This window comes from Anopheles ziemanni, chromosome 2 (genome assembly GCF_943734765.1).
Source record: "Anopheles ziemanni chromosome 2, idAnoZiCoDA_A2_x.2, whole genome shotgun sequence".
In the NCBI taxonomy this organism is placed as follows: Eukaryota; Metazoa; Arthropoda; class Insecta; order Diptera; family Culicidae; genus Anopheles; species Anopheles ziemanni.
Window position 1 is genome coordinate 52,460,059 of NC_080705.1, and position 23,920 is coordinate 52,483,978.

The 23,920-nt window shown below is 42.6% G+C and overlaps 2 protein-coding genes across 3 annotated transcripts; one reads left to right on the top strand and one right to left on the bottom strand.

Annotated features, from left to right (window-relative positions):
• Positions 1-119: 119 nt before the first annotated feature.
• On the bottom strand, positions 120-18,469 carry LOC131282485 (protein wech). Of its 2 annotated transcripts, XM_058311967.1 has the most exons (6): positions 18,326-18,469; positions 16,670-17,657; positions 4,562-4,781; positions 1,053-3,231; positions 771-923; positions 120-674 (listed from the first exon to the last, which is right to left on the bottom strand). In XM_058311967.1, the coding sequence occupies exons 3-6, from the start codon at positions 4,762-4,764 to the stop codon at positions 504-506; spliced, it is 2,706 nt and encodes a 901-aa protein (XP_058167950.1). In that variant the 5' UTR covers positions 4,765-4,781; positions 16,670-17,657; positions 18,326-18,469; the 3' UTR covers positions 120-503. The 2 variants fall into 2 exon arrangements, with proteins under 2 accessions (XP_058167950.1, XP_058167949.1); XM_058311966.1 differs by lacking the exon at positions 18,326-18,469 and having other exon boundaries at positions 16,670-18,031.
• A 2,698-nt stretch (positions 18,470-21,167) lies between these two features.
• LOC131293839 (uncharacterized) lies at positions 21,168-23,663 on the top strand. Its single transcript, XM_058321892.1, has 4 exons — positions 21,168-21,394; positions 21,483-21,790; positions 21,860-22,582; positions 23,638-23,663. The coding sequence occupies exons 1-4, from the start codon at positions 21,168-21,170 to the stop codon at positions 23,661-23,663; spliced, it is 1,284 nt and encodes a 427-aa protein (XP_058177875.1).
• Positions 23,664-23,920: the final 257 nt, after the last annotated feature.

Here is a 23,920-nt window from a genome sequence, read left to right on the forward strand (position 1 = left end):
GCTTGTTCTACTTTTTGCCTTCTGCTGTTTGTCTTCGATTTTTGTCTAATTTTTCTTGTACTTTAGAGTGACTGATTTAAATTCTTTGTAAGCTTCTGGTTCCCTTTGTTTCATTTATTTTTTTTTCGGTTCGTTTGGCTAAAGCCGGACAAAGTGTTGTATAATTTTCTAATTTTCTCTTCCTTCGCAAAAAAGGCGAGAGGTTAAAAACAATTTACAATCATAATAAGAAGACAAACAAGCACACATACACACACAAACATACATTTAGAGGTAGTAGCGTTGCGTTACAAAATAATGCTTTATAAATAAACGTTGCGTTAAATTTTCTACTATTTAAAAAAAAATCGAACCTTCTTCTTTTGCTAGCACCCATTCTACGCAAATTGCTATGAACTTGGCGTCACATAAAATAGATCAAGATAATAATTTTGGCAGTTTGATTCGTTACATGTTCGCGCTCGGGCCCATATGTTAGTGTCTTGTGAGGTGTGTGGCGCTGTTTAATAGATTTGCACGAACGTTTTCTGCGGACTGCACTGATCTCGTGCGTCCGGAGATGTTTCCACCATCACGACGAGTCGCCCGTCTGGTAGAAGGGCAACATCGCTCGGCCGATCTTTCTCGTCAATGCCGACCGACAGCAACCCGTTCGATGAGGGACGGATTTCGACCTGGAATTGGATGAAAAGTCAGTCATCCATTGTGGTTCGTGTATCGTATTCCGTGGTTCTTGCTTATACACACGGCTTGCAATTAAATATACTTACCGCCCAGAGGAACTCTAATTGGGGAGTGAATATGAGCACACGCTGGTTTTTCGAATCGGCAACGATTACGCGTCCGTCGTCGTCGCAGCAAATGCCGGACGGTCGGCTGAACTCATGTATCGCTGATCCTTCGTGGCCTTTGGCGGCAAGTACCTAGTGTGATAAAGAGACATTCACTTTATTAATGGATAATTTGATAGATTTTTCACATTGTGCAAACAATCTGTATAGCAAACTGGAACAATTTTATTGTACAATTATTGTGAATCCCAATAAAAGTACCTTAGAGAGTGTTGAATCGATTAGCAGCAACCGATGATTCTCAAAGTCCGAGATGATAATATCACCCTGCGGTGTGAAACATGCCCCACGCGGCGTCGTCAGGCCCTTCAGATAGCGGCTATGGTTAACACCGTCGAAGCTGTAGCGTGAGATGAACAGACCGTCCGGGCTGAACAACTGGATCCGGTGATTGCGCGAGTCCGTGACCAGAATTTCACCTTTCGTGTTAACGGCGACGTCCCACGGGTACTGGAACTGACCGCACTCCTTGCCATAGCTACCGAACTTGTGCAGGAACGTGCCGGTAGCCGTGAATACCTGCACCCGATGGTTGTCCTTGTCGACGACGATGATGCGTCCCTGGCCGTCGGTGCAGATGCCGGCCGGAAGATCGAACTGCCCGTTCGCCGTACCTTTGGAGCCGAATTTCAGCTTGAACGCACCGTCGGGGTAGAAGATCTGGACGCGATTGTTGCGTCGATCGGCTACGAGAATATGGCCGTCTTTGTCGACGGTAATGCCCCAGGGGCGAGATACCTGCCCGTCCTCATGGCCATCGAAACCAAACGTAAGGCTGGGACCGATCGCCGGCTTGGTCGAAACGTGGCTACTACAACCTGGGATGCATTGACCCAGGATGGGCGCACCTGGGACGGGCCCGAGCCCAAACGATGTTGGTGACGATCCGAGCGCCACACACATGGACGATGATCCGGATGGACCACCACTTTTACCGCCCATTGAATCCCAGCTCGACGAACCGATACGCTGGGCCGGTGTCGTACTGCGCACGATCGGTCGGCGGGTAAGAATGTTTCCGCTCGCTCCAGAGCAACCACCTGGGCCACCGTTGGAAGAACCCATCCCGCCACTACCACCACCACAGTTCGAGCCAGTTAGGCTTACGCTTCCCGACCCATTCGACGACACCGAATTGCTGCGCTGTCCAACAAGCATCACGTCACCTTGCATGCGTATCTCCTGCAGTAACTCAAAGTTGGGCGCTACGAACGTAATAAACTCCTCCTTCGGTTGCAGATTTTTGTACATGGCGGCAAACTTTTCCATCTGGCTCTCACCGGTCGTCAACGTTTGCGCGATCTCCATACTGCTCATCACTGGCACCAGATCGAGTGCCTTGGTCATCATATCTGCGGTCTGCGAGAGTCCGGCTAGGGCCGCCCGGAGGCCCGCCATCTGGTCCGACAGCGAGGTGAGCTTCTGCTGGCGAAACTTATCCACGCGCTCGAGCAGCGTCCGCTCGCGGTCTTCAGCGGCCAGAATGAAATGGCGCATGGCTTTGCGAATGCGGGCCGACGCTTCGATTGCGTCCCGTTCCACCGCCTGCGAGTACGTGACGGCCCGGTCGATGCTAGCCTTGATGTACTTGGTGCCTAGCTTGCCACTCTCCAATATCGACATGATCTTCTCCGGCGCACCGTGCGACACGTTCGCCACCGGAATACAGGAGTGGTCTTTGTGATCCCACAGTGTGCACTCTTGGCAAACCACCTTCTTGCAGGACTCGCAGAGATAGCGCAGCACCTCCCCGTGTACGTCGCAGTGTGGCTCGGAAAGGACACCACCGACACTTCCACCACCACCACCACCACCACCACCGCCACCACAAACACCTCCTACACTAGCACCACTGTTGCCAGCAATGCCGTTGCCCACTAGGCAGGAGGCAGCCGAGCCGATCGGTGAGATCGTGTTGATCGGGATCACGAGGTGTTCCTTCGTGAACGCATTCTTCCCGTGCAGGAGCGTACAGTCCTCACACAGGACGTCGTTACAGTCGAGACAGCGGCTCGAAGCGTGCGTATCGCACCGACCACAGATGGCACCGACCGACGACGGGCAGTGGCTACCGTTGGAGGAGGATGAGTTTGTCTGTGGGGACGTGCTCGGCGTCATCATGTGTTGAGACGTCGCCCCCGTTCCTATTGCACCGTAGATGTCGCTTGCACCCAGCATTCCTCCTCCGCTCATGCCCGCATTCGAACCGTTCGAGCCATTCGAAAACCCGATTATGCCGATACCGGACCCAACTGCTCCCGGAACACTTCCGCCACCGCCACCGGTTGAGCTGCCCGAGCCGATTGCACCCAATACGTTGGAATAGAGTATGTCCTCCGTAATACTGATGCTGTCACGATCTAGCGAATTGTTGTGATTGCTGGCGGGAAATATGAGAAAAGAGAATATTCAAGTTAGTAACATGACTGAGGTGAGTTACGTTCAAGTAGATATTATAAAACCTAAAGGAAATACTTTTTTTCAACAATGTACATATTTTCACCAATGAACAACAAAACAATAGCCTTTGTTACGAAAAGATACTAGAACATGTACCTAATTTTGCACCGTGCACATTTAAAACATGAACAAAGGATAGGCGTTCCATTTTCAAATTGTCAAATAACATCCAGATTACGCTTGCTCAGAAAACCAATAAGCATAACTCACGATAACACAAGCAATCAAGCTTCGTTTACCGTTATCTTCAGAGAACAAAACAGAAGAACTGAGCATAATAGTGTAAGGGTTCTCAAATCATCTCTACATTACGCTTTGTTAGATGTGTATGAAGAGGATTCAAACCACATAAATAGTTGTTTTGACCATCAAAATCAACACACACATATTATTGCATGTTTATGGAAAATATGTTGATTATACTGTAGTGTATGAGTTGTATTTTTCAGAGACAGTTTTTACAAACTACCTTGAATTAAGTAGATTCCTGCACATTAGAGAGAAGTTCATTCCCACAGATTCTCTTCGAGCCAGGACTATGTGGTTAACTGACTTAGAATCTACGGACTAAATTATTACTTTGAAGATTCACTATCTTCTTTTTGCCGACTTAAATAAAAAAAAAACAATAAATAACCAAGACAAGAACATACCTTGTTGCTAACTGAAATGAATGATTAATCAAATGATATAAAAGGATCTGATTACGCATAGCGTACAATTTGCCTTTAATTTTTAGTAGGTTTTGTTGTATGCAATAGATGATTTAAAGCACCATTATGGTTGAAATTAATTTTTAACATTACACGCCCACTCATGAGACGTTTTCAATCGATGAAAAGTATGATTTACGTTGAGTACAACGATTAGATTATTTCAATACATTTACAATGTACTTTAGTCAAATCTATGATAGAATCACAATTCAAAGGAGCGTGGCATCAAAAGGAGCCATGGTCGAAAGAGGAAAATATTTGATGAAACGCTAACAATCAACAAAACCAATATTCGTTATTACCTTGTTTGTACCGTATTGAAACCGGAGTTATTGAGTTTTCGAAATTTAAACGAGAGAACGAAAAAAAACAGACTTAGTTGTCGCTGCAGCACTTTGCTCATTATCATTGCAAACATGGCTCGTCACAAACCTTCATCATAAATGTTAACAGAGTAGCAAATACACAGAACAGAGTAGGGAAATCGATTCATTGTCAAGATAGGAGGGCTTTCCCGGGGATCTTGATACCTACCTTTGCGGAACCATAACCGGTCCGGAGCTCGTTTTGTGCGGTGGTGCATCCCAACACGGCAATGTGGTAAACAGGCTCGAGAGGAGTCGCCGGTCGTTCGAATTGAAGTCTCCGGATCCATCGGGGCCACCGTTGGGGCCACCCCCGTTGTTCGGCTGGGTCGTTATCTGCATCGAGGAAGCACCATTGGATAGCAGTGCCATAATCGTTGTTCGTTATTCTATAAAAAAGAGGAAGAAAAAACGTGTGTAAATCTATGAACGAATCGGATATACGTGCATTACACCATAAATGAAAAAAGGACGCATATTTTGATGGGAGGAATTATTTTTCAGTTGTATGAAATGCAAAATATTGGTGGCCTTTATGGCAGAAGATATGCCTGGGAGGCATTTTAATTCTCTCGCTCTCAACAACGAGATGTCATGTGTTGGTTACTGGAAACAAGGTTTTCCTGTTGGGCGAATTAATTGAAGGGACCAATGAACTTTCCAAGCTCTTTCTCATTCCAAGCAATTGGGTTTTGTTATGCTCGTTTTGTCGAAACAAATAGGCTAAAGAACACGACAGCAATAAAGAAAAATTGTAAAAACTTATGCAGGAAGAGTATAATTAATGAAGCAATATGTGCAATTTTAACATATTATAATCAAGATTTCTTAAAAAAAACTTGAAACAGCTCACAGTAAAGAAATGAAGATCTTTGAGATCTTCCGGATATCGATCCTTCGATACACAAAGAAAAGCGTTCAAACGGTTTCAAATTTCCCCGGTCGAGCCAAATGTCCCAGGGATGCTGGGAACAGGATATGAAGTCATTCAAAGCAAACTAGTCCCCATTAAATATCGTCTTGCAGTGCAGCGGTATTGGTTGATTTCTATTATGTGTTTACTTTGCTCTCGTGTCAGCGTAAACAGGAAATTGTTGTGAACTAAAGAAATGTAACATGTGTTTTAGAAAAAGATCCAAAGTTGCGCAAAAATGAATCATACAATCAATGATGGTAGATGATCGGGCCAAGCGATTTGTACGTTTTCTTTTCTTATGTACGAAAACCTAGAAACTATTCGCTTATGGTGACATTCGCGAAAAGAGCATTATGAAAATGATAAGAAACGACGAGCAGCATTTCGCTCGAGGGCTAAATAAAGGACGAAGGCAAGAAAGCTTCGCTTGTAACGGAAATAGCATTTTACCAAAACTGTATAGACGAGACGTATGGACTGTTAAGCCAGATATCGGTTTCGGTTTGTTTAAAGATTTCTTGGAACTGCATTTCCCAGGACTGCATTGTGCACTGGTACTGCATACGCCGGTAAGTCCTATCTTTTTTTCAGTTAAAAATAAAATACAAAAAAGGACCCATTCTGGACGGGGATATGTTTCTTGTTTCTAACAAACATGTCTTCGTCCTTGAAGGAACAGCAGATGGGAAAAAAGATCAAAAACGATCCTTCTTTCTGTGCCGCCTTTCGTTCGTATCCTGCCAGAAGAACGGCCAACTTTTTCTCGGACGATCGACCACCGGGACGGCAGCCAACGGTGAAGAAACATGCATAAGATATTGAAGAAAACTGCATAAAATGTGTGTCGACAACGCAACGAATGCACAAGCAGCCCGACGGTGGAAGGTTGTGAGTTGCAAAAGGCAGTCCCGTCGCGCCCTTTTCTTCTTCGCGCCACCAACGGTCTCCCCTTGCACCTCGAAGATCCGGCAACAACCCAAAGGACCGGACCGAACCCACCACGGGACACTCGATGCCCCACCGACGTTGAGACGCTTCCCCTTGAGGCCCTCGTCTCGGGCAGCAGAAATGGCGTTCAACAGCATTCGGCAGAAAAGAAGAGTAAAAACTCGGTCCCTTTTATTATGACCTTTTAGGTTCCAACCTTGTCTACCAATCCTTCATTCCTGGTGTTCCTTTTAATATTTTTTCCGGCAGCCCGAAAACGTTCCCAGCTCGAACGCAGCGTTCTGATGAACATAAAATCATTAAAATGCCGCGCTCCGCTACGCTTCGGAGTTTTGCGAAGCACAGCCAAAGCGTACCGAGGGCCAGCAAGGCAAAGCCGGCGAAAAGCGAGAAAAAGCAATAGAAAAGAGATTTCACAATAACCGGAAAGGTTGCTTCTACCGTGACCTTAAATTTGTTGCACAGTCACAGCTTAAAACTCTCTTCACCCAAACTCCGACCGTCCTGCAGAACCGAGGCTGCTGGTAGCGAAGAATGCAGAATGCAAAATAATATGGCCTGCATGGGAGCAGGATTTTATTAACTTGCTTTGAACCTTTTTTGACGAGAAGCAAATTTCGAAGGATGCGAGCATACGGGGTCATGCCTATGTTTCTCGGTAGAGATGAGGAAAAACAAAAGCGACTCAAACTGTGATGCGTATCAAATTGCTACAGGTAGATATGCAGCACCCGCATGTTGTAAAAACACTCAAGAAAGAGGCAATAATAATAATAATAATAAAATTTCAAGCCCATCTACGGTTTAGAGTATTCGTAAGTTGTAAGGCTTTTTAAAACCATGTACTATTAATAGCAAAGCTCAAGGTCTGCATAAGGCCTGCAGGACATCACCTACCGACTCCTGAATACACTTTCATCTAAAACTGCTAAAACAACTAAATTGTAAATATATAAATAACTAACCATTTGAAATAGATTGAAAATCCGTCGAACATTAGTATTTCTAAGCGTTAGAATTACCTGCATTCACCAAGTTTCTTTTATAAAATATCACACATACGCTTTGCTGTATACTATACAGTACACTTTATCACCATCGAAACGATGTTCAACGATACAAATTTAATTTAATTTAATTTAATATAAAAATTTTAAAGTGTAAATTGTATATTAACATCATCAGTACATTAGATAAGGTGATAGTTCAATCGGTACATTAGATAAGTATAATAAGTTTTGATCGCTAGTCCGCGAAAGGGGAAAGGAAGTGAGCATGAAAAAGGCAGCTGACAGAACAGAAGATGCGGCAGCAGAACGATGTTTTGATGAAAGGTGTTAAAACTTCTAATTGAGGAAAGTTTGAATTACTATAAACACATATACGCATACAAAACATGATTGTATGATTTACACAAATTTGTCTAAGGTTTTACTAAATATTAAAAAAAAAAGTTTTTTTTTCCATAAAACACAGAAGTTTGTCTATTTCTAGAGTAATTTTTTAACATATTTTCGTTGTTACGGCTGATGGTAACAGGCACTACGATAGTTTCATTTCCTGCGGGTTTTGTACCTGCCGTTTCTTCGGACCCTACTATACCTACCGGGTATAGTTTTGGGAATCTACATGAAAAACTTGAACATACTTTCATCTTATGGTACGTCGAATAGAATATCGAATAGCTGATGCTATCCAGGATTTATGAGTTTTCTTTAATTCGGTGTGGATTTCACTTCTCTCCGCCCGCATCACAGTCTGTGCTTATCCAACTATTTGTGTGGGCTGGGTTTAGGTCATTAAGAGCAATAACAGCCATACCTCTAACATTATTCTGTGTTTTTCTTTGATCCTTTCGTAATCTTCATTTTTCTTCAAATGTTTTTTTTTTATTTCATGTTTGGTTTCAATAGAAACATTTACGCAATACTTCATGATATGGACGCATCGATTGTTCTGAGCTAAAGAACAATTAAGTAATAATAAAAAAATTAAAGTAGTTAATAATAAAAAAAAAATAATGAACTTCAACAGATATTTTAAACACAATAATACTTTACTTGCAAAATTCTTCTTTGATAACGGAAGCTCTGATGCCGACGCTCAAATATTCTCACATGTACCGGAAAAGTACAGTTTGTTGCATGCACGTACAATTGCTTTGATTGGTTGCGAACGAACACCCTTGTTTATTATACGGTCATAAATTAATGTAAAATTGACCTTTGAACTGCCTTCTTCTCCATGGTGTTGCGACTATCACGAGTTTTCCTCAAACGTCTTCGGGGTATGGGTTGCAGCATACGATAGGGGGAACAAATCCACACTACTAATCATCCAACCCAACGTTGATCAAAAGCAACAACGTTTTCTGTTGCATTTCGAGCTGCAATGCAAGATGCATATGGTGACCCGTGGTTGTTGTGAGCTGCACCAGTTGCTTTTTCTTTACGTGCTCTTTACGATGCGTTTACGCTTTCACTCTCTCCCATGTACAAAATAGTGCCAGTCCGGAAGAAAATGTGCGAAATTGCACGGCGGGAAATTGCAACCAGCAAGGGCTGGATAATCAACCCGAGATATGATAGAAACGAAAATTCGTTCGAGAAAAGGTGAGCGCAAGTTGTCGGCAAAAAATGTTTTGCTTCGCGTTCTAATTTTTTATCAGTGAAAGTTGATCGTTCTACCATTTATTTGCCTGCAATATCCAAAAGTTAACCCGATTTGATTTAATTGGTTAAAAATTATCGATCACTAGCTCCAACCAAAGCTAACAGTTTACACAACAGGGTGCTTTTGTTGTTAAAGTAATGTTAAACTGATCATTTTTCAATTCTGCTTAGAAGTTGTTTATTATTAGTGGTAATTGATCACTGAGCTATTTTCTACTGGCATAAAAAAAATTAACATATTATTTTATTTTAGATATTTGAATTGATAAATTTGCAGAGCTATAGAGTAAATTAAATTAAAAATTAATGTTTATTAACGTTTAAAAACCATGAAAATTTCTATAACCTGTTTATATTAAAATTTAAAGAACAACTTTTCACTAATAGTTTGGCGACAAACTATAAAAGATGGTTCGAAGGACATTTATCGAACGCACAGAAAATGGGTAAATAAAAAACGACAGGAAACCGACTCGCACACACACTCCCGTCGATGCATCCGCAGAGATACAACAGGATACGGAAAAAAACCTCAAAACAAGAAGCGCTACAAGCCAGTCATAACAAACGCTGCCTGGAGGATCCATCAGAGCGCAGCTAAAGATGAAGCAACGTAGGAACAACATCACAAGAAAGCATGAGGATAGAATGGGAAAACAAAACAGGGACAAAGAAGAAAAGGAGTAAAAGAAAACATGATAAAATCGAAAAACGGGCTTCATCCGTCGTCAGGCAGGCAAAGTGCAGAATGCAAAGAAGAAAGGCACGCAGAAGAGAAAAACAAGCGGATGATAGAGAAAAAAAAAATACCCGTACGGATGGGCAGAAATGGAATGCAGAAAGGAAACCCGAAATTGTTGAGGTAGTCCCGAGAGCAGCGAACAGCGAAAAAACTGACTGACGCTTGCAGTAACCGCGAGGTCTGCACATCACCACCACCAGCACCTCCGTCTTCACATACTCTTCTCGCCCACATGGCTCTTTCGGTGTGCGTGACAGATAGTCGCTTCGTATCCCTTTGTGAACCTTTGCCGATCGAGTGGTAAAAACAGCCACAAATGACCTCCCGTTGAGTAGACCCATTCAATCTCGTTCGTACGGATGGAAGTCAAACTGATCTGTTTATCCCGCGCTAGTTGCAATATGCGGACGCGGGTTCGGTTTGGTTCAATCAAGGCTCCAAGCAACTGGAGGAATTACGTTGCAGAAGCTTCCTAAAAGAGGACAATAAAACGCGATCAGATGCAACATGACGGACTGCGATCGTCAAAGAACGTCTCCGACGAGACAGCGCATTAAGTGTCATATAGTGCCTGAACAGTGAAATACATTCGTTGCCACCTATCTTTGCCCCTAACCCACCCATGATTGAACTAACGCATCAACTTCTGTCTCTAGTTCATCAGGTTTGTCTCTAATTCATCAGTTTTTATTTCGGCTTTATCTGATTTTATCTCCTGATTTCAATTTTGTCCCTATCTAAAAATGGTATTATTTGGAATGAATGAATGTAAATATGAAGATTATTATTTGCGCTAAAAATTATTTTATAAAGCTGCAGACGAAAAGGGAATAAGGTTAAATTACAAACACATTTATAGTTTGTCATTGACCAAAATTTACATAATATACGGCAGCAATTATAAACAAACAAACAGGCCATGAAATAATTTTATATCGCCAAATTTGACGCTTCTGTGCGAGATTGGAAATGCGTAAATAAAAATGTACTCCAAAAATGATTAAAAAATTAATGGTAATAGACGCAAGTTTAAAGCATCAATTGATTCATTTTTTATGTTGGTATAGAATAATTATCCAGGAAAACCCCAATTACACTGTTTAATGCTGATTAATGAGAAACAAATTCAGATGCGTTAGGGACAACACCATCTGCTATCGAGATAAAGTTTAGTGGTAATGGCTGTATGTCAATAACACGAGCTGAAAAATAATGGTACAGGAAAAAGATATTCGTGTGATAGAATAACTAGCAAAATAACATCACCTAATGCACCTTCTGTCAGGGTTTTCCACACAACATGAAGACGAAAGTCTATGGAAAAGAGTTGTTGTCGACCCATTTCTAGGTCACGACAGGTTCGGGTTCAATTTGCCATTCCAATGCCCGGATCCATTCCTCTTCTGATCACCCCCGATGGGTGCTCACCATCTCCATTCAGCAAATCGAACCATCTGTCGCACAACCGCTGCAGCTGCCGATGCCGATGCACTTTAGATGGGCCCCAACCGATTCAATTTTCCAATCGTCCGCACCCGGACACCCGACCGGCAGCTGTACGCAAACTAACCAGCCAGCCAGCCAGCCAGACGATGCAGATGCAACCGCATTTCCTTACTCCGTTTTGTTGTTATTTGTATACGGGATTTTCTTTACGCAAAGCAAGCAAAAGACGGTGGTGAATTCGTTTGAACTGTTGCCTTTATGTCTTTCTTCCTCGCTGGCCGTTCTCTTACCAACACACTCTTCTTGCGAGACGAATTTTCTTCTTGCCTCTGCGGTACACGGAACGGAGATAAACGAGCGGATAACGCCGCCAGCAAGTGCATCGCACATTTGCATGACTCTCATGATCTTCAACAACGGCAACATAACGTGGTGGAAACATACAGTCGACATCGCAATTCGCCGTATGATCGGGAAGAGTGATTGGCCATATGTGTGACGCGTTTGCGAAAAAAGCGCATTTTCACTGTTAATCAACAGCCATATTACTTATAGTGGATGGATAGGGCTTTAGATAAACCTTAGGTTAATAACGGAACCGGATGGGATTAAAGGGGGGATGATTTTACCATATTTTGTTGTAGTCACAACGTAATTAGCTATTTTGAAATATTTTTATATATGTCAAGAATTCATTTATAAGCCCAATATCGTAGCAATTAATGAAATTATCCATCCCAAGGATACTCAATGTAGGCGCAACGTTGTAGAGAAGGAAGAGGAATAAGCATTCCCGAATAGCTCTAAGCTTTAACGAACGATACAAGGAAAAAGATCGTCCACAGTACAACAACACCGTCAATGCTGCTGTACCGGGACGTTTAATGACTCAACCGAAGCGAAGATGATGTCCGGGGAAAGAATAGGCTACAAAACATTCGTTCTCGGAAAGAACACGAAAGAAAACACAAAAAAATACAGCAAACTTACACTGCATTCGAATGGAAAATAACTGCAACACACAACGAGACGACATGTAACGTAAACGTAGCTTTTTATGCTGCCTTCCACCAGAGCGAAACCATCTGCTTCTATGAGGTACCTCCTGTTGGTTGATGGAAAGGAGCGGTAGCGTTCTGGCAGTTTCCCTCCAGAAAAGTCGACCTCGGATGGGTTAGGGCTGCAGCAGCGTTTTCCTTTTGCTCCACTCATTCGTGCGCTATGTTTTGTTTAGTTACGCACGCACATTTGGTTCCTTAAACTTGCTTCCTTTAAGTGGCACCTATCGCAGCCTTTTGCTTTTCTTTGACGCTGGCAAACACAAAATGGGAGTATGCAAAAAAAAACTTAAGCTGTTGCCTTACTGCCTAAATAGGTATCCTGGGACTGAATTTCATAAGTTAATGTTTCCTTTTTCTTTCCTTGCCAATTAAATAGTTCTGAGTGGCATGTCTTTGTACTTTCATAAATTAATGCGATAATGCGCTGTAGTACCAAAATCTAGGTTGTTTTCTTCGTAGACTAACCATTCCACGTCCTATTGAAACATAGAATCTTGGTGTTTTGCCTTTTGTTTTCACTATTCCATAATTGGTGTGTTTAACAGCATCTCGATACAAACAAGCCACAATCGATATCTAAGCATTGTGAAAAATAACCGATGTATAGCGTACAAAGTGGTACAAGTTTTTAGGACAAATTTAAGTTTTTTCTTCGGAACATACAGCAACAAATCATACACCACACATACAGGCACAGAGCTAAGCATACCGTCGCATTCCCATTCGCTGCGTTCGTTCTTATCTCCTGCATGACATGATTTCATGCTCTTGGGGGTTTGTTATTATTATGCTGCCCTAAACTTATGACCATCAACATTGAATGAAAAGTTGCAAAGGGGTGCCCGCCCCTGCCATCCATTTTTGGGGTTGTTTTGGTTCTCGGCACCCTTCGACACCGCACGCATGCGTCCTGGCTCTGCCAAGCAGCGCCTATCCCGCAATAGTCGAAACAACACCGGGGCGAAGGCTTTTCCATCGGAAAACTGCCGAAAAATGTACACCACTACCAATACAAAACAAAACAACAAAAAAACACAAAACCCCCAAAAACATGCTAGCGCGACACAACAGCGACGCCGACGGCGGAGTTGATTGAACTTTTCCGCAAGGATTCAAGGATTCATTGACCCCGAACAGTTTGAGTCGTAGAACCGTAGGCTTGCCGTGCCGCACCCTGCTAAAACCACACACCTACCAACCCACCCACCACCCGCAAAGGAAAACCAAACCCAAACAACCGGAAGAAGGAGAAACCAGAAAGCAAAGATGGACTCTCTCGAAATAAAGGATATGAGCATTGGATTTCGGGTGGTAGGGTACAGTTTGTAGCGAAGCAAAGCAATATACGTTGCAGGTTTTCCACCACCCTCCTAACGAGGTCTCCGACGACATGCACGTTAGTTTGTATTTGTAAGTTACGGAAAAGAAGGAGGCAAGCAGGAGAAAGCAGAAGCTGGGAACGAAGTGCTGCAGAAATTTCAATACCAACGGAAGTCGGGAACGTCTTGTCTTTTCTTCGACAGTGGGCCTTGTTCTTTGGCGGCAAACCTTGTGCTTCGTCGGCAATCCTTATTCTGTTGCTACCGAAGGAACAGTCAGCACGGATACATGAGCAGAGAGCGCGCAGTGTTCGGGGAAGGTCCTGAGAATTGGGGTGCATCTTGGGGCTCGTGGTACTGTTGTGTGTGTGTGTGCGTGCAAGAAGACTTCCAACTAAGAAATCCTCCCTCCACACCAACATACACACCCCTGCTGTTCGCCTGTAAAACCAACGCGACTTGTCTCTTTTGCGGAACGGGTCGAGTCCTGGCAAGCCTCCTGGTCCCGCATGTCGGTTTAAGGCAGCATTTGTAGGGATGCGACGCGAGGGCCACAGGTCAATGAACTCTTCGCGTCCGCAAGAAGGGGAAGAAGTGAGAACGCGCAGCGATAGCAGTTGACTGGCGGTTACGTTTTGTTTGATGGTAGAAGAGCATAGGGACAATTTGACATAGTTTAGTAAATCTTATGTCCATAGGCCGTGTTCTGCATTTATTATTGTATGCTCTAGTACAATTTTAACAGCAACTGAACTTCAAAATTATTACCCGTAATATTTAAAGAGATACAACAAGCCATGTTGAAACTGTGCACATCAAACAATAAGTTGAAAGACCACACTATGTTATTTGCGTAAAGCCTACGATAGAGAAGAAAAGTATCGTGTATGTTCAGTCAAGCACTAACAATAATAAAACCATTGCAATTTCTGGAAACATTAAAGCTTCAAACCGTTTACACTGGTTCCATTCTGCATATCAACTCTTAAAGTGAATTTTATTTTCCAATTTTTTTTTATTTCTTGATTTACCCATGCGCTGTAGTTTAGTCAGAACGGCGATCCGGTTGTTCAAAATTTTCACACAGTTTTCGGTTATGTTTGATTTAAACAAGAGGTGGTTATTGGTTGTTGAATGACAAAAAAACAAAATCAATAAAATTTGTTAATATTGCAAATAAAATAAATTTACTTTTTCTTGAATTTGGCTACCAAACCTACAGCTACGGTCCAACAAAATATTATTTTAGCAAGAATTTTGTTTCGGGACTCCTTATTACTTGCTCAATCTTGCTTGTCCTAAAAACCTTTCTCCATTTCATTTGAGATGGTCTCAAAGAGTGCCGTTGAATTCCAGAAAAGTACTGGCTTACGAAAATTTACAAAGCTTGTGTGGAGTTTTTATTGATTTTTGAAAATTTCGGTTTTTTTCAATAAAATATAACTTTTCCAAACATTAACCTGATATCCAACAAAATTTCTTTTGCAACGATGTACAACATGTGTCAAAAAATATTTGATCAAACTTTCAAATTTAACATGAGAAACGCAGGAAATGATTACAGAACACCTCATTTTTTTATGCTACTTTCAAGAACCATATCGCTCACAAATGTGCATTGAAATAAATAATATTCTGAAGATTTCCTTCTTTCGTATGGTAGACAGATTTTTAAAATTGGTTTTATGAAATGTCAAACCAAAAAACCCCGGACTCAGATCTATTCTGCCATGCATTTGGCATGATTCCTCCAGTAAGGCAGGAGTTTCTCGAAAGTGCCGGATGCTGAAAAAGAACCGGAAGCTGCGGGCCAGAAACATCAAATATTGTTTCAATGTTAGAATGTGTTATTGAGCCATTTTTTAATTGTAGTTTATCGTTTTTTCTAAATCGTAAAGCAAAACGAAAGTAAATCGGTGTCTGGGAAGTGCCAGAACAAGAAGTAGAAAACACAAACGAAAAAGTAAACGGAGTATGAAAAAGGTGTATAGAACTGGTTCTATTCAATAACATCATAGTATTTTATTTTAACGTGTTTAATAGCCTTTGTATCGAAGAGAGTTGGTTTTTGTAAGTAACTTTTCAAAAATATTCACACGGACCAGATACAAGCAACTGGCGGGCCCGGAATCTGCCGACCCCTGCAGTAAGGGATACAAAATCTTCATATGGTGTAGAGTATGTGCCACAAAAATGGATTTACCGTCGTAAATTACGACTTACGGAGCCATTGTAAAAATCGCAGCCTTTTTCCTTTCCGTGACAATTCTCTATAGTTTTCCTCCATTCCATAGAGAAATAACATTACAATTGTTCGATGCTGAACTGTGCCGTACGGTCACATCTCAAATCGGGTCATTTCCAGCATGTTAAATAAAGAAAGTGGCACGAAGAATGCCATACGCCATTCGGCAAAGACGACCTTTCTTTCCTTTCCTTTCCCAGACGATTCAATATTTACCGGTGCGGGTGCAGTTTTACACCACACCACTATCATTTGCAATCGCTGGAACAATCGCTTTCCCACAACTTTCACTCCCTCCCCACACCCCCGCGAGGAGCATTGCATTTTTCCAAGCGCCCGCCCAACGCCGAGGTGCGGAGACAACATCCCGATCGACGTCCCTTCTTCGCGTTCCCGTTTGCGGGGCGTACGATTTTCGCAACGCTAGAGGGTCTTTTCGAAAACGCAAATGGCGGATTGGCAGCATCTGTGTGCAATCGGGGAGCGTGAAGGTATGATATGAAGTTTTGATCCGTCTCGGTAGCGCCATTGGACTTTCCAATGCTATCCTAAACGGCATCGACTGCCGGCGTGCGATTTGTTCCATGCACAGAGGTGTTGGTGCAGTGTAGTCTAGGGTGAGACCTACAAAAAAGTCAACAAAATTAGAATTCCCTTTTGTCATTTGGGGGGCCTGACACTTTGTCGCAAAACACTGTAGAGACGGGTAACCGATGATGATGGCGCACATAAATCACGTACAAAAACCGATACCTTGGGCTCGATGGTGGAAAGGTGAAAAATATCCAATCATTCGCAGCCACAAACACACACACGCCCGGCCAGCAAACGACTTACGGCGTAGAGATTAGTGCGTGACCGTCTTTATCCGGTGCTGGGCGCTTCCTTCCATCATACATTCTCCAGCCATTTAATCGCGGGCGCTTACCTTCCTTCCGTTCTCGTCCCCTTTGGTTGGCGAATGGTGGACGCGGGTGTTACCCCCTGCACTGGACCTTTTTTCGTAGCAGTTTGTGTGCGGCAGTCCCCTGTTCTGTGGTATGCGCCGAGGAGAAAAGTGGTATGGCGGAACCCCCCCCGGGGGGAGCTGTGACGATCGTTGGCGCGGTTTCGATCACCGTCTTGTTGGCTCTTCTTCCACTGTGTCCCCCTCGCTCTCCCTTTCTCTTCTTTCGGTCAATTCTGTACTTTCACTTTTGCCAGATTTTACTCCCAATGCAAGCTGCTGTACTTTCGTCGTTGTGTCGGCGGCTTACTCATGCGTCCTGCTCTCATCTGTGTGTTGGCACACCGGCACGCACTTGTTCCTCTTTTTTCTCTTATTTTGTTCTCCCCCTTCCTTGCACGCCTTGTGCGTTGTTGCGCGTTGCTTTCTCTCGTTATCGCGCTCACTCGCGCCCGTGTGTGGTATCCCTTTCGTGCACACACGCTGCGGTCTCACTCCGAAGCGATACTCGTTCCTGCTCACTCGCTTCTTTCTTGTGTGACGCAGTATCGCAACGGCATATACACCAGCGTCGTTCTATTTACTTTAAAAACACACGCAGTACAAAAAGGGACCAACTAAACACACCAAATGTGGACTAACAACAGATTTCACTAGACTTGCTAAACCGTTCCGTCGTTAAGCGGTACTCTCCACACCGTCAAACATGTGGTTTGAACTATTGCTTTTTTTCTTGTTTTCACCGCGTCCCTGCTATTGTGTGCTACACTCGAGTCGTCACGTTCGTCGATCGACTTTGTAATTTTGCCATCTTCCCCGGCAAAAGATCGTTCTGAGGAACTCCTTCGATGCGAACAAACACTTTTCACTCGCGGGAAATCGTTGCCTTCGCTACTCGATTGATTCAAAATGGTCGTCGCCTCTTTACAGCAAAGGCGCTGCCGGAGCGGTGGCAGTGTGTGAAATCCGCCTTTCAGATAAAAAAGGGATGATGAAATGATTTCCCTACCAACACCAGCGAGATAAATAGCGAATAGCGTTAAGGGCAGCACTTGGTGCCGGAATCCCAGCCGCCGCGGCTACTAGTCATAGTTCACCAGAACACGCAGTTTCATTCCTTTTTCAACTGCGCTGCGCTTTGCCTGTCGCCAGGGAAACCGTGCATCACGAACTGCACCCGGAGGGGGAGGAACACCGAAGTCGCATGCACCAACAGTACATCAAAACGGGGCTACAGGGAATATGCACTAGAACGTGCTGTAAAGGCAAACAACAGGCAATCCTTCTTGGCAGACGCTTCTGCTGCTGGAAAATGATGGATAATTGCAGCTTTCCGGTGCGCTTGCTACATTAACTGTAGAATATGTCGTTCAAGTCACAAGCCCCGTCGAGCTGATATATCACGATCGATTTATAACTTATCCGCGGTTATACACTACGCCACGCTACAGCAGCATATATGACCACACGACGGCACTAGCTTTTCACTCTATACGCGATAAAATGCGTTCAACAAAACAGAAAAAGAAAAACATTCACATTGCACGACGACCGATACCGCGGACCCCGTATTTGTATAGCACGGTCGTTGCCCGCGACAAGCGTCGGTTAAAGGAATTGCACCTTCCTCTTACTTACAGCGTATCCTACAGCCAGTATACAGTTTAAGCACACAAAACAAAACAATAGACGCACGAAGAACGCTTCTGTCTCTGCTAATATGCTAGTGTTTTTCCTTCCGGACAGTCTTTTCGGATGCTGCTGCGATCGGGCGGCAGACTGCACTGGTTGAAACGAAAATAAATACTGACGACTTTCGACCTAGTGTTGGTAGAAACGGGACTCGGAAGATTCGAAGATTCGATCCCTAGACGGATTCTAAAGATTCGAATCCCATTTGACGGATTCTAAAGATTCGAATCCCATCTGACAGAATCTAAAGATTTGATTCGATTATGATTCGAATCAGATTGGATTGGTTTGGACACAGTTAATGAATACGGTTATCGAATAGGGGATTTCATGTCCACCATATTGATTATACTCAAGTGTCAAATATTGTTTATAAACAAAGGGAAAACGACGTGCACTGACGACAATTTTCCCTTTTCTGGAGGACCCAGCCTTACTCATCCGGTACCTTGATGAGAACGCCTTTCTCGGACAACTGCGTATCGGCAGCAACTTTCTGCACTTTTCGACGGCAATCAGATAGCACAAACCTGCTTCCGATAAACATGTGCTTCATTCACCTGCTTCACTAGCTTGATCAAAAAGCAAGACAGCGTTTTGTCGTCCACATTGCCTACTGTTCCGTCGACCGTTTCGCACTTTGGAAGACCCTGCAACGTGTTCGCAAACACCTGACCAATAGCAATATGCAACGCGGGATCTTTGGTCATCTTCAGTAGCCTAAGAAACCAAGACAGCATCTTCCGGACGTAGTACTCCCGATCGCCGACGGCCAGATAACCGTGGCAGTGGGCAGCATCCTTGCAAATCTGCCTTCGTGTGCGCTAAAATTACGCAAAATTTTACTTAAAACCGACACAATTACCACAACCGCAACAGCACTCCACACAACACACGGCCGTTCAAAAAATAAACAAAAGTAACGGGACTGTCAAAAATTTCTTTTATTTTTCTATCGACGATTTGTCAAAATGCTCTAGACGATCAGATCAGAGTATTACATTAAAGTTCTTGCACACATTGCCAATGTTGGCGCCAACTTTCACTGCCAATATGCAGATTCTATGGTATCGCCATCTGTCGGAAAAGTTTGCAACCAAAACTTGCTCAACCAAAAAATTTTGGTTGCAATCTCGCCAATGTTGGACAATTCAATATTACCTAGTACAGAAATGGTAAACAAACCAGTATACCAAGCGTAAACAACCATTCGCATTCAAACACAACTGGTGTTGTTTATTTTTAATGTAAAAACGAGTATAGAATGAAATTTAAAACAATGTTGTCGTCGCCAACTTGTCGACAACTTGCGCTGATACTTCACACATGAGCAATGCCAAGGTAAGCTATTCTGACAGAAAAACAGAGGTTGTCAAGTATTGCTTTGGTATTACCTTGGCAGGCATTGCTCAGGTGTGCAAGAGTTTTTAGATCATGGGTTTGGGACTCAATTTGATTCGATTCTGACTTGATCGTAAACTGTTTGAATCGACTCACAATTATTTGAGTCGAATTAGTCACATAACGAGTCGATCTAGAGACAATGTAATTGATTTAAGTTTACTCAAATCGAACGCTGGGTAGAATGTCCAATGGACATAGATTGAGTTTTTGGTGCAATTTGCAAGTTAGCAAGGCTCTAGAAAAATTCCTGGAACCTATTTTTTACAAAGAAATACAGTAGAATGTCCATTATCCGAGTTGTTCTACCCAACCAAACCCATTTCATCAGGACCAGACCATTTTTACCGAATTCTGAATCGGATTCTGGGGATTCGGATTAGGATAAACAATTTCCAGACCGACATTGATTTGTTTGTTTTGTATTTATGATGATGATGCTGATGATGATGATGATGATGATAAGTCCCACCGCTTACCCCTACATAGGTTTGAGAGGGACGAAAGTATCTTACGATATTAAATATAAATCATCAAACGAGAGGGGGCATTGGGGCATTACTCTCCAGAACAATCATATCCAACTCTGCTCCATTCATACAACGGTCGTCATCGATTGCACAAGGAGGTAAATCTTAAAACTCTTGCACACCTGAGCAATGCCTGCCAAGGTAATACCAAAGCAATACTTGAAAACCTCCCGGTTGACAAAAATTCAAATTTTTTGCAGCTGTCATGTAGTACCAGCAAGTTTTTCCATGGCAGATTGCTGGGACTCTTGCTGGAACTACCCAAGGAGCGCCAAATTGACGTTTCGACCCGAACCCATCAAAGTTCCATACAAAAAAACCCCTCCACGACGGTAGAGTTACCCCGCAACCACTCTTCCACCGTTTGTCATACCCCTTACTTCCTGATGACAATCCAAATGCTGTCTGCTCTATCGTTCCGTCCTTTTCTCTCGCGTTATTTTTCCAACAGCATAGACTTGTGCGTGTGAGCAACAGCCCGTTGAGGAATTGTTTACATTTTGAAACAAACGGTCGTGCAGTGTGTTGTAAAAACTTGGTGTCTATTTCGAACAAGAAAACCCTTGAAAATGTTCCGGCAACCCGAATTGAAACGTTTACGAAAGAGTGGCGCCTTCTATCGTCGATCCAATAATCGTGCATTAATGTTCGCATCGCAGCAATCTGCAGCAAATATTGCAGCTGAAGCTGACGATACTGTAGAAGCAGAAATGTCGGTTGGAAATCAAGATGGAGTTTATGTGGATGAAATGGAGTTTGCAACGCTGCTTGACTTCGTAGATAACAATTCGGACGATAGTTCCTCCGAGGAAAGTGATGGCGAAGAACAAGACGAAGAACAATACTGTTTCGAAAACATGTCGATCGAAGATGGCCTGAGATATTGGGCCCTTCATTACAACGAAACGCTGCGGAGCGTGGATATGATCTTGGCCCTTTTTAGAAAAGCAAAGGTAGCAAACTTACCTAAAACAGCAAAAACCTTATTAGGAACCAACCGTAAGCCATCGATCGAGATAAAGGAAATAAGCGGTGGCCAGTATTGGTATCACGGAATAGAAAAATGCTTATCAGTCCAACTATGGTAAGTCCGTTAGTGTGTTTTCAAGCATTATTATTGTTTAAAAATATCGTAGAATGTCAATAACTAGTTTGTTTTTTCCGTTTTTCAGTAATGCAAGACTAACTCATGACAACTTATCACTAAATATATCAATGGATGGATTACCATTGCATAGAAGTGGCAGCATGCAGTTTTGGCCGATATTATTTAATATTCATGAGATGCCGAAAGTTCCTGTGATGACGGCAGCTATTTTCTGTGGCATGACAAAGCCGACGAACGTTGAGGAATATTTACGTCCCATGGTCACGGAGATGAACAACATCATGGAAAACGGAATAAACTTCAACGGGAAACATGTATCGATACATCTAAGGGCCATTATTGCAGACACTCCAGCAAGAGCATTCATAAAAGGTTGATTACAAAACTTATGGTCAGACAATTATACACGGATTTAATTATTCTTTCATTTCATTTTCGCAGGTGTAGTAGGACATGCCGGTTATAGCAGTTGCCAGAAATGTACCGTCGTAGGTCAATACGACAGCGCTGCTCGCACTATTGTATTTTCTGGGACACAAGCAACACAACGAACTGATGAAGCATTCAGGGAAGGCGCCTATCCAGGACACCAAAGGACGACGACACCTCTTTTAGATTTAAGAAATTTTGACATAGTCCAGGATGTCGTGGTTGCAGATCGTTTGCATCTTATCGATCTTGGCATCATGAAGAGACTGCTAGTGGGCTGGCGAAACGGAACACTGGGAAAAAGAAAATGGGACCAAACTCAAAGTGAATTAATAACGCAAGCCTTGCAGACGATAAAACTTCCTTCTGAAATTCATCGTAAGCTACGTACATTGAAGTATGTAAATTTTTGGAAAGGGTCCGAATATGCATCATTTTTACACTATGCAAGTATCGTCTTGCTGAAGGAACATTTGGAGGATAATGTATACGAGCATTTTTTGTTGTTTTTCTGCTCTGTTACTCTTTTTTCTTCGTCCATATATCAGCTATACTGGCCGGTTGCTGGAGAAATGATGAACAAATTTGTTGAAGACTATGCTTCTATTTACGGAGAACGCTATATCAGCAGCAATGTGCATAACCTGCAACACATTTTGGAAGAAGTAGAACGTTTTGGTCCATTAAACACAATATCCACATACCCGTTCGAAAACAAACTGCAATTTTTGAAAGGTTTGCTTCGACATGGATGGAAAAGTTTAGAGCAAGCAGTAAACAGACTGTCTGAGTTAGAGAAATTCCGTATGCCTCATCAAAAGTTTAGAAAACAGTCTTACAGAAAGAAGGGTAATATTGTAACAGCTTACATACGCGAATCATTTGTATTGCAAAACAACATTAGGAATTGTTGGTGTCTAACGATGGATAATTCAATAGTTCAATTCCAAAACGTTACCATTGGATTGACGGTTGGTTCGGAAATTACTGGTATCACCGGTAAACAAATGCGATGCAAAGATTTATTCTTTCTCAAGCCTTTTGAATCTAGTTTTCTATATATCTTCAAAGGATGTCCAACTAACTTAAACGAAGAGTGTGTAGAGATACCTCTTCATCAAATAAGATGCAAGTTGGTTGCTGTTCCTACCAGAAACCCCGAAGAAGCAGTATTTTTCCCTATTGTACATACCATAGTAGAATAAGAAAACAAACAAAGCAAAGCAACTCAATAAAACAACAAAATGAATAAAGATAAGTTATAATTTATTTTACCTCCACCGAAAATGTAACATCACAGAAAAATAAGGAACTTGAGTAAATAATAAATCAATTTGAATAATAAATAATTTAAGGAATCCTATTTACATGACTATGGCACGATGTTTTGGCGTAATCGGATAAATGGGTTCTTTCATGCGCATGCCTTAATTTACGAACGAAAAAGTTAGCTACAGTACTCATAGCTACCGTGACGCTTTCGTTAGCTCCTATTTCTTTAAAAACATCTAAAACTTTTTCAAACTGGTTTAACCTAATTTTCCTTTCTCCTTGCTTTTGACTCCTTCCCGTCCAACTGATCTGTGGAACAAATTGTTTGGATAAAATAAGATCCATCGCTTCATGCATCCGGTTTTCAGGGTCAGCTCGGTTAATGTTTGATTGTAGCCATGCTACTAACTTTGTACGGTAATCGTAGTCTCCAAGACGTCTTTCTAGGTCTTTGAGCTCCTCTTCACTTGAAACCCTTTGGAATTCAAAATCGGTTCGCCTGCTTATCCCTTCTCTAGGAACCGTCGATGACACCAACATTTGAATTTCCGTCCTGCTATGTTTAACATCTTGCTGAACTTTCTTCAGCGTATTTTCGAATTGTTGACTTTGCTGCATCAAAATGTCTATTTTAGCATCATACTGCTTCAGCATACTTTCTATCCGGTCCATTTTTTCATCCTGCTGATCAATCTTTCTGTTGATTTCCTTCAAGACGGTCATAACATCAGAAAGTGAAGGCTCTGAAAATGGATGAAAGAACTTGTTAACTGAACTCATGAAAGAATAATTGTTCTCTGA